The sequence below is a fragment of the Carassius gibelio genome, chromosome A6, assembly GCF_023724105.1.
Source record: "Carassius gibelio isolate Cgi1373 ecotype wild population from Czech Republic chromosome A6, carGib1.2-hapl.c, whole genome shotgun sequence".
Classification (NCBI taxonomy): domain Eukaryota; kingdom Metazoa; phylum Chordata; class Actinopteri; order Cypriniformes; family Cyprinidae; genus Carassius; species Carassius gibelio.
The window spans coordinates 30,041,208-30,053,251 of NC_068376.1; the positions used below are offsets into that span (position 1 = coordinate 30,041,208).

The following is a 12,044-nucleotide window of genomic DNA, read 5'->3' on the forward strand; positions in this document are numbered from 1 at the left end:
CAAAACAAAAGCTTGTATTGTCATTATATATTTTGAATGAAAGCTTATGTTTTCATATTTTAATCGAATAAAAAACTATTTTACTATTAACAATCAAATCAAAAATAAAATGGAATTATGAGAATTCTTATTAAACGATATAGCACACACACACACACACACACACACACACACACACTTGTATTATGCATTTAATTGATTTATTTTATATTTCTATCATTGAAATGTGACAGAACGACTCTTAGTCTTATGTTCAATTTAAAGTAACCTTTACAAATGTGCTGCTAAAGTGAAATGAAATCACATTTTGAGAAAATGGCGTAAAAATATATGCATCATTATTGAAATCTACAGATGCAAATAGATTGAGTGCAACACAATAAACACTTATATGTGTATGTGGGGTGTTCCCTTCCCCTAGTCTGAAATAAAATATTTAATGCAAGCAAAATAGCTAAAAAAAAACCAAATCTGACAAAGTGTAATAAAACAACAACAACAAAAATCAATGATTTTGTCACCTTACATTAAAATAAGACAAAGTGCATGCTAATAGCCTACAAAAATAATCATTTAATAAAGATATATGTTTCAGACAGAAGTCTTACCATCTTACCCAAAGTACATTTATCTTGTTTTCCAGGAGAAAAACAGATAAACATAAACAATAATGTTCCTGTTGCTCTAACAGTACTAGCAACACAGATGGGTTTGATAAAAGCATCTACCAAACGCATTAGGGATGCACGATAATATCGGCACAATATCGGTATCGGCCGATAAAAGCTTAAAATGACCATTATCGGTATCGGCCTGTACAAAATTCCCTGCTTTACGCATGCGCGAGTCCAGACTTGTCCAGACTTGTCTGGTGCATGCGCAAAAGTTTTCAGTTAGACGCTACTGTCCAGCATAATAGTTTGATACGGAGTTTCCCTGGCTTTATTCCTTTAAAGTCTGTTTTTCCTTTGTGTGGTATTGCTGTGCGTTTATAACTCCGTAAGTAATAATATTTATTATCATAGTAGATGTGTTTCAGAGTGTGTCATAGCGTAATTCAGTTTATTTTACCTCAGGAAAATAATTGCATCAATATAAGTACCATAGATGTAATCCTCACGTATATGACGAATTTATTTGTTTATTTGCAATCAAAGATGCTTATTTATTTGTTTAAGAGCATCGCTTGTCATATGTGTCAATGTAAATATTTATTTAGTCTCTGACCAGCATTTTAATAATTATTACAATGAGCACAGCGGAGCGCTAGAACAGCGCGCGCACACACAGTGTAATTTGACACCACTTGTAAGCAGCAGCAGTCCCGGTCTGCTAATAAAGCTGCATAAGTGTTCAAATGTGAAAATAAGCTCTTGTTTATTTTGTTTACTATTTCATCAGACAATTAGTTCTATGTAGAGTTCCTATATCATACAGTATATTGTTTTATCTTTGCATCTGTCATTTCTCATTTCATATTATAACATGTATATCTATCATCTTTATTTGTTTTCTGACAGAAACCACATTTTGTGCATATTCACACAAATAAACATTCAGACTTGACATGTTCACTCTGGAGTAGCTGCAGTTCTTTCTAACCGGAGAAATAGGCCAGCTGAGTTCCAACCACCCAACTGCGCACAGAATATCCCACAAATTGGTCCTTCGAGCCGGATCGGGACATCAGCTGCGCTATGGCTACATCCAGAGATTACTATGAGGGAGAACAAGTACCAGATCCTCGTCCAAGTCGTACCCGGCGGGTACCCACCTACTTGGAGGATTATGTGCTTGATTATCCACATCTGATGCATGCTCATCCATCACCAGCAGATGGCACTCAAGGAATACCTAATGTAAGCCAGGACCCATATAAGGGCTATATTACTCCTCCTCCCTTGGAGAGAGACTTTGAAGGTGGAAACCTGCACCACTTGGAGGCACGATGGAGAGATTTAAGCAGTGAGATGAGAGAGCTTCAGATCAGAATGGACAGTGCTAGACAAGCATCCTTCGCTTCTCGATCTCCTGTTTATGCACATTATAAGAGCATTTCTCAGGCTGAACTCAAGAACATGGGATTACAACCTTCTATGACTGTAGCATCATCTCCACACTATGAGGAAACACTCTATCATGAGCCCCCTATGCAGCAGCGCCCACAATCAAGCATGCAGCCAAGTAATATAGCTCGTGTAGCTTCTCTGCCAGGGCCGAAACCTCAAAGGCTGCTTTCTGAACTCCGACGGGCAGACTCATGGCCTCCTACAGCTGCCCAGCCTGCCCATCCTCAGATACAGCATCAGCCAAGCCTGATACAGCCTGCGCCTTCTCGTGTGCAGCCCCAACGTCAGCCAGTTGCTGCACAATCTGTTCCAGTCACACTGCCGCCACAATACCAGCAGACAGTGCCAGCTCCAGTTCAGCCTGTGCCAATTCAACCAACAATGCATCTGCATCACCCTTTTCAACCACCACCTCCTCCTCCTCGGCCTGGACCACAATCACAACATTATCATCCTACAAACAATGTGACGCCTGGACTGATGGAGATGGTCATTGCTTCTTCCTATGGCATACCAAAACCAAGGCTGGCAGTATTTTCATCAGGGAAGGAAAGTGATTTCCTGATGCTCAAGAAAGGGTTGGACAGCGTCCTTGGCCCACACAGACATTTAACAGAGGACTATAAGTATCAAGTGCTTTTGGATCACCTACATCTGCCTGCTGCTTACCAGGTAGCTAAGAGGTATGTCAACAGCCCATATCCTTACACCAGTGCCATGCAGGCTCTTGAACAGAGATACGGTCAACCAAGACAATTAATTCAGAGCGAGCTTAGAGCAATCCTTAATGCTCCAGCTATTCGACCAGGTGATGCACAGGGATTTGAAGACTTTGCAGCAGCTGTTAACACACTTGTGGGCATGTTGAACACAATGGAAGGGCCATCTAGATATGAGCTGCAGTGTGGTTCCCACGTTGACACTTTACTGACCAAACTTCCTGTCAGTTACAGAGACTCATTCATAGAATACTGTCTCAACCAGCACATCATCATGAGTGGCAGTTCTAGAACTTATACATTGTCAGAATTTTCGGAGTGGCTGGAAAGGAAGTCCCAGGCCATTCAGATATCTCGACGGGTAACAGGGCCAGTGCAACCAGAAGCCTTTCGGCGAGAACAGAAATTCCTTCCTCACTCTAAAGCCAAGTCAGCCACAATTCTCACAGGCAGTGAACAACCTCAAGCCATCAATTTGCCCTCTAGCTCATCCACAGGATCTAAAATGGCAGCTACAGCTAAAAAGCAGGATCGCTTTAAGCCCTTTTGTCCCTTCTGCAACAACCATGAACATTACCTCAATGCTTGTCCAGCTTTTTGCAGGTTGAACCACACTCAAAGGGGAAGCTGGGTGAAGGACCACAATAAATGCTGGAGGTGTGGACGAGGTCACAAACCAGACAGCTGTACTCTTAAGAGAGCGTGTTCTACATGTGGGGGACTCCACTTGCCCGTTCTACATGAAGTTGCAGTTGCTGTGGAGAATCAGAGCATACTAACAGTGAGCACAACCAATTCTCAAGTTTACTTGGATCAAACCAGTCACTCAGGCAGAGTCATGCTGAAAGTAGTTCCAGTAAGACTTCGCAGCGGCAAAAGGTTTCTGGACACTCATGCAGTGCTGGACGACGGGTCTGAAAAAACAATCATACTACCTGCAGCAGCCAAACATCTGCATTTAGAAGGACCTGAGGAAGTGCTGGCTCTTAGAACAATAAGACACGACCTTGTTCACCTGAGAGGTACCACCGTCTCCTTTGAGGTATCAGCTCTGTCACACCTGAATGTAAAACACCAGATTCATAAAGCTTTCACAGCTGCAGATCTTAATCTTGCTGAGCAGTCTTGTCCAGTAGACACGCTGAAGAGAAGATATGGACACCTCAGGGACATTCCTTTACAAAGCTTCACCAAAGTACAGCCTCTGCTGCTCATAGGATCAGATTATCCGCAGCTGATTACACCAAACTGCCCAATTCGTATGGGTCCGCTTGGTAGCCCTATAGCAGTACACACACAGCTTGGCTGGACAGTGCAAGGACCAACAACCTTTTTCCAGCAACCCTCAAACATAAGCTCATGCCTTCACACCACATTCCTTTCACCTACACAAGAGTTACGTCAACATGTGGAGCGACTGTGGCAGCTTGACATACTGCCATCAAGGAACGAAAAAGAAGTAGTCCGTTCTAAACAAGATAAAGCTGCACTTGCCATGTTGGAACAGAAAACGGTACAAGTAACAGTTGATGGTGTGAATCGCTACGCTACTCCACTGCTGCGAAAAGTGGATGCACCCAAATTTCAGGCTTCACCAAATGCTGTCATGGCTCTTTTAAGAGCCACAGAACGCCGCTTGATTAAGGACACTAACCTGGCAAATGTGTATAACAAGGAGATTCACAAACTTGAAGAGGCTGGCTATGCAGTCCGAATAACCAGTGCAGAAGCAGCCAATTCCACTGAGTCATGGTTTGTTCCTCACCACATTGTGCACCACAATGGCAAAGACCGTGTGGTGTTTAATTGCTCTTTCAGCCATCTGCAGACAAACCTAAATGACAATCTACTGCCTGGTCCCACCCTTGGTCCACCACTGCTGGGAGTCCTGCTTAGATTCAGACAGCATGCTGTTGCCATAAGTGGAGACATACGAGCCATGTTTCACCAGATCAGACTGCTACCTGAAGATCAGCCACTGCTCCGCTTTCTTTGGAGGGACATGGAAAGAGAGCGCTCCCCTGACATCTATGAATGGAGAGTATTACCATTTGGGACCACATGTAGTCCATGCTGTGCCACATATGCTCTCCAGAGGCATGTCAGAGACAACACTGAGGGCAATGAAGAGGTAGTTGAGTCTATCCAGCAGTCTTTCTATGTGGACAACTGCTTACAGTCACTTCAGTGTCAGCATCAGGCTAAGAAACTCATTGACAAAATGAGAACATTGTTGAATACTGGTGGGTTTGACATAAGGCAGTGGGCTAGCAATGTTCCTGATGTGATTGCTCACCTACCCTTCGAAGCAAAATCAGAGGGCTGTGAACTGTGGTTGTCAGCTAATAAAACTGATCCACAAGAGTCAGCACTTGGATTGATGTGGCACTGTTCACAAGACACTTTCAGTTACAAACACAGACCTGTCTCTACAAATGGTGAAACCTCAATGAGAACTGTTTATCGCATCCTGGCAAGCCAGTATGATCCACTCGGATACATCATACCCTTTACTACAAGGGCCAAAATTCTGGTTCAAACATTATGGAAGAGGGTTGAAAGCTGGGATGAACCTCTACCAGCTGATCTCCTTTCAGAATGGCATGCATGGGAAGAAGAGCTTCCAAACCTACAAAAAATAACAATACCTAGGTGTTACACACCAGCATGCAACAACACCTCCTCAACTCTCGATATACATGTGTTCTGTGATGCTTCAGAGAAAGCATATGGCTCTGTGGCATATTTACGGGCAGAAACGGATGACTCTATCCAAGTTGTGTTTATCATGGCGAGGTCACGCGTGGCACCTAAGAAGCAACTCTCTGTGCCACGCCTTGAACTCTGTGCAGCATTGTCTGGGGCTCAGCTTGCCAAAACACTGAACTCCGAACTTACTCTTAACATCAGACAGACAGTCATGTGGTCAGACTCAACCACCGTGTTACACTGGATAAACTCTGAGTCATGCACCTACAAAGTTTTCGTAGGCACACGAATTGCAGAGATTCAAGACCTTGTTGGATGTGAAAACTGGAACTATGTAGATTCAGACAACAACCCTGCTGACGATATAACCCGGGGTAAGACCCTCACAGATCTGTCCCACACCTGCCGATGGAACCAAGGTCCAGAATTTTTGCAACAGTCTCCAGACCACTGGCCTATCCACCCCTCAGTGCCAGTGGAAGACTCAGATGAACTCCGCAAATCCAAATTCTGCGGTAATGTCTCAATCAATCATACCTCTTTACCTAATGTAGATAACTGCAAATCATGGGACAACCTTATCATGACCACATATGAGTTTCTGCATGGTGCTGCAGCACCCCCTATGTCTGCCACAGACCGCATAGAGACTGAAATGGCTGTACTCAAACGTGCACAGACTGAAAGCTTTCCTGATGAAGTACATGCCCTTCAAGCCAACAAACCTGTGCATTCAAACAGTCGATTAAGTTCCCTTGCTCCAGCATTAGACCCTGATCTAGGCCTGATTAGAGTTGGTGGTAGATTACGGAAAGCTGCAACACTACCAGAGGATGCACTTCACCCTATTGTGCTGGCACCAGAACACCCCATAACCAAACTGTTAATCCAAGATTTTGATAACCGCCTGATGCATGCAGGTCCTGAAAGAGTCTTCGCTGAGTTAAGACGAACCTATTGGGTTCTCAGAGGCCGTCAGATGGTCAAAAAGCACCAGAGACAATGTGCTGAATGTAGGAAATGGCGTGGCAAGCCTGTTATACCTAAAATGGCAGACATACCAGTTTCTCGTCTGAGGATTAATCAGCCTCCATTCTGGTCGACAGGGATGGACTGTTTTGGTCCCTACGTGATCAAAATTGGCAGACGGCAGGAAAAGAGATGGGGCATAATATTTAAATGTCTCACTACAAGGTGTGTACATCTCGACTTGTTATGCAACATGGATGCAGATTCCTTTTTATTAGCCCTCAGACGCTTCATAGCAAGAAGAGGAAAGCCCTTTGAACTTATCTGCGACAGAGGGACCAACTTCAGAGGGGGAGAGCGTGAGCTCTCTGAAGCTTTCGCAGAAATGGAACCATCCCTCCGAGAGCAGCTAGCCAACCAAAAAATTTCCTTCATATTCAACCCACCGCACGCGCCTCACTTTGGAGGAGTATGGGAGAGGGAAATTAAATCTGTCAAGGCTTCCCTCCAAGTTGTTCTGAAAGATCATACCTTCTCAGAGGAAGTCCTGAGTACAGTGTTGATCGAGGTGGAGGGTATCTTGAATTCAAAGCCCCTGGGGTATGTATCGTCTGATATAGCGGATCCAGACCCGATTACCCCCAATTTGCTGCTTATGGGGCGGCGAGATGCTTCCCTACCTCAGGCTGTCTATGGACCCAGTAATCTGCTTGGACGGCGTCGCTATAGACACAGCCAAGTGATCGCTGATCACTTCTGGACCCAGTTCCTCAGAAACTACCTACCAAGTCTTCAACTTCGACAGAAGTGGCAGAACATCACACCAAACCTAGCAGTCGATCAGGTTGTATTGATTGCAGATTCCCAACTTCCCAGAGCCCAATGGCCTGTCGGAAAGATAACCAGAGTCCTACCAAGTGATGATGGTGCAATCAGAGCTGCTGAAGTGGACATTAAAGGCAACACATACATCCGCCCTGTGGCCAAACTGATTGTGCTACCAGAAATGCCTGAAAATTAGCTTGTAGCACCAGTCGCTAAGCTGGACATTTTGTGGAGTTACAAATTTCCTGTGTAAATTTGTGGGGCGGCTGTACAAAATTCCCTGCTTTACGCATGCGCGAGTCCAGACTTGTCCAGACTTGTCTGGTGCATGCGCAAAAGTTTTCAGTTAGACGCTACTGTCCAGCATAATAGTTTGATACGGAGTTTCCCTGGCTTTATTCCTTTAAAGTCTGTTTTTCCTTTGTGTGGTATTGCTGTGCGTTTATAACTCCGTAAGTAATAATATTTATTATCATAGTAGATGTGTTTCAGAGTGTGTCATAGCGTAATTCAGTTTATTTTACCTCAGGAAAATAATTGCATCAATATAAGTACCATAGATGTAATCCTCACGTATATGACGAATTTATTTGTTTATTTGCAATCAAAGATGCTTATTTATTTGTTTAAGAGCATCGCTTGTCATATGTGTCAATGTAAATATTTATTTAGTCTCTGACCAGCATTTTAATAATTATTACAATGAGCACAGCGGAGCGCTAGAACAGCGCGCGCACACACAGTGTAATTTGACACCACTTGTAAGCAGCAGCAGTCCCGGTCTGCTAATAAAGCTGCATAAGTGTTCAAATGTGAAAATAAGCTCTTGTTTATTTTGTTTACTATTTCATCAGACAATTAGTTCTATGTAGAGTTCCTATATCATACAGTATATTGTTTTATCTTTGCATCTGTCATTTCTCATTTCATATTATAACATGTATATCTATCATCTTTATTTGTTTTCTGACAGAAACCACATTTTGTGCATATTCACACAAATAAACATTCAGACTTGACATGTTCACTCTGGAGTAGCTGCAGTTCTTTCTAACCGGAGAAATAGGCCAGCTGAGTTCCAACCACCCAACTGCGCACAGAATATCCCACACGGCCGATATGAATATTTCTGCCGATGAGCCAAACCGATATTGTCCAAGTGAAATAATTGACCTGTTTTTCAGATGTGAATGTCTGTCTACATTTGTAAAATAATAAATTTATGGTAGAATCAGTACAGAAGAGATACATGGATTTCTCTTCAGTAAAATTAAAGTTTAAATATATCAGTATATATTTGTATATATATCGATATCGGTATCGGCATCGGACAAAATTATTTTGAAAATATCGGCATATCGAATATCGGCCAAAATCCAATATCGTGCATCCCTAAAACGCATTAATGTCAATGTACTGAACATATCCGATCACCAACCCTAGTGACAGACCAACCAGAAAATGAAGTCATGATGCTCATAGAGATGACAGACGGACAGCTTCAGCCCGAAATGACCAAAGCAACAAGTTGAGAGGAGCGACATTATCAAGGTATGCTAGAAGAAAATGAGAGGACTCGGAGATGGACAGGAGAGGATGAAGGATGAGATACGTGGGGGCTCAATTGCTTGGTGACTTTGGCTGATTGAAACTGACCTGCTGTCTGCAGTTAAAATCTTCGAAACTGGAAAAACTGAGAGCTATCGTCTGGTTTTAATTTGAGCGGCTCTCATGTGCTTAGCCAGGGTGAAATTTTACATTGAACGCCTCTAATTTGACGGAGATAAAATGAAGGTGCTACAGAATGTGCCTGTCAATCAATAAGGCGACGGGAGGCGAGAACCGTGCCGTAATCTGCAGGAACGGAATTAAAGCTTTTGCATTTCCACATTCGAGGTCTTCTGACGTCGTAGAAAAACTGTAAAAGCCACAGAGTGTTTCGATTATTGATGACACAGCAGCCGAGAGATTAAACTAATGGAGGAAACAGATTTGTTCCTCCTGCGGGTCAATCATCACAAACTCTGCGAGAAATTAGGATGACACAACAAACTTTATTCAAGGATATAATAGCTTTGGATCACAGGATGCAACAGTGACAATCTTCAGATTTAATGGTTATCGGTATTTCATAAAAAAAGATGCATAATTAAGTATGATGTATTGTGAATCATTTGCTGTACTCTCTTTTTTAATGATCTTCAAACAAGTCTCTAATGCTCACCGAGGCTACAATTAAGGGCTTAAAAATACAGTAAAATGATTTCTGAAGGATCGTGTAGTATGTGAAGACAGGAGTATTGATGATGATAAATTCAGTTTTGTATTACAGAAATAAATTTAATTTTACTATGCATTCAAATAGAAAAAGTGTATTTTAAATTGCAATAATATTTCACAATATTAAGTTATTTTACTCTATTTTTTAATCAAATAAATTGAGATTTGGTGCGCATCAGAGACTTTCTTTCAAAAGTTCCTTTGCCAAATGTGAAAAAAAAAAAAAACCTGTAATAAAAATGCAATTAAACTGTAATAATTCTTGACACTTGCCAAGTGAAAAAGAAAGACTTTAATTGCATAATTTATGGAAAAACTATTATAAATAAATTAAATGTTGCTACTATATATTAACCGTAAAATTCTGGCAACTAAAGCTGTAAATATCACAGATTTGTTTTTTTAATCATTAAAAAGTCTATATCATGATTTAACACACAGTCCCTCCGTGTCCCTCTCTACTGCCATAGAAACAATCACTTAGCAACCAGATCAGCTTGAGTTTCTCTTGAGTCTGTTGCTGCAATTAACAAAAGAGAAAAATAAAAAGCATCAGTGAGCTGATCGATTGTATGAATTGTCTACATAAAAATAATAAACAAATGCAATTCAATATATATGTTCAATATATGATTAAATACTTTTACTTGACAATAGGATGGATACTGAATAAGTGTGCATTTGTCATTGTACATTTTAACCAAGAAGCAATGTTGCTACATCAATATTAAATAAAAGTGCATATAGATTTATATGCGCTTTTGGGTCTTAAAAAGTTCTGTTGTACTCTACTAACAACACACCATGAAGGTCCACTGAACAATAGTAAAAGATAACGAATGAGCTAATGAAGGGGAAGCTAAAGTTTCTCATCTGAACACCGATAACCTTGGCTGTAATTACTGACCAAAGTCATTCAGATGAGGTCTAAAGCAAAATAAATGAGAATGAATAGAGATATAATCCCACACCGCAACAGCTTCATCACCACCGGAAGAGTAATACATCTCTTTTAAACGTCCTTTATGTGCAGGGAAAGGTAGCCTTTCAGTGGCAAAGTTATTATCTGTCAGCAACCGAGGTTAAAGGCGAGAGAGATCCATGGAAATCAGAATTGGAAAGGAATGGGCATATACGCTAGGAAAGGCATGTTTTATCATATCGGAGCTCATAATAGATGATCAGTGTCATAAAGAATGATGAGGCTGCTGCGTCGTTATTTAAAAAGCCAGCGAGAGACTCATTTCATCCAGTTCAGACGGAGTCGCCCACATGATGATGAACTGGAAAAGAAATGTGATGCTACGGGTGCTAAACTTCACTTCAATATTTATATTTAAAATTAATATTTAATAGTATATTGAAAAAAAACAACAAAACAATTCTTTAAAAATTGCAATATATATATATATATATATATATATATCCATCCCTGTTTTTTTTTAATGAATTAATATTTTATTTATTTATAAAAAAAATCTGAAGTCGTTGTAAAGTAGAATTCTACAATGAATGAAATAAAATCTAATTATATTTGAATTCATAATTTAATTGTAATATTACCAGCTGTGCTAATAATTTGATTAAGTCAATAGTAGAAAGAGAAGAAGAATAACAGTTATATATACATATTTAATTCATTATATCATTAAATAATATACATATATATATATATATATATATATATATACACACACACACACACACACACACATACATACATGTTTATTTATTTATTTATTTTTTGTGATTTAAGTGGTTTCAGGCAACCTAACGACATCCCTTAACTGTGGTAAAGTCATTTACTCACAACCTCGACTGGCATGTTGTATTATTTATGCATTGTGTCCAAATGAGGAGGTTATGATGGATGAACCAGACAAATCTCAGTCAGTACTGATAATTCAGATCTATTAAGTCATACATTCACAGAGCATCTCATTCATATTCACACACGCAGATATTCAAAGCCTGCAGTGTGTTCAGACACCAGGGTGCTGAAATGCACACGTATTGAAGACAAAACCAAACTCAAGGTGACCTGACAACAACATCTCGTCTCCACCGCAGCAATGCAAACCTCCGACAGCACACCTGGAGTGCATCTGTCACCGCTCCAGAAACATGCACACGACCACCCAACTATAAAGCATTGACATGCAGGATGCTCTTAAATAACCTTGTAGCAGATAACCTCGACAACTCGGCACGCGGTGTAAAAATGGCTAATCTGCTGTGTGTGTGTGTGTGTGTGAGATCACAGCTAAAAGAGATAGTGGGAATCATTCAGTGATTAATGATACAGTTGCATTGGCAGATCGCAGCAGTGACCTTCAAACAGTCTGAAATATGCTTAGCCTCTTGTATTTTACAGAGCTTCGCATTTCATTCCTCGGTGTGTCGAGGTTTTAGGGGTAAATGGACGGAAGTGGGCACAGAAAGTGACATGAAATGTCCTTACTTGACCATTTAA

The 12,044-nt window shown here is 40.9% G+C and overlaps 1 protein-coding gene across 2 annotated transcripts; it reads left to right on the plus strand.

The window, feature by feature from the left end:
* The first annotated feature begins 816 nt into the window (after window positions 1-816).
* Window positions 817-8,402, plus strand: LOC128016040 (uncharacterized). 2 transcript variants are annotated; one of them, XR_008184057.1, is made up of 3 exons: window positions 817-999; window positions 1,521-7,743; window positions 8,265-8,402. XR_008184057.1 is itself a non-coding variant. In XM_052600358.1 (2 exons), exon 2 carries the CDS (start codon window positions 1,698-1,700, stop codon window positions 7,485-7,487), a length of 5,790 nt encoding a protein of 1,929 aa, XP_052456318.1. In that variant the 5' UTR covers window positions 817-999; window positions 1,521-1,697; the 3' UTR covers window positions 7,488-8,231. The 2 variants fall into 2 exon arrangements, 1 of the variants encoding a protein (XP_052456318.1); XM_052600358.1 differs by lacking the exon at window positions 8,265-8,402 and having other exon boundaries at window positions 1,521-8,231.
* Window positions 8,403-12,044: the final 3,642 nt, after the last annotated feature.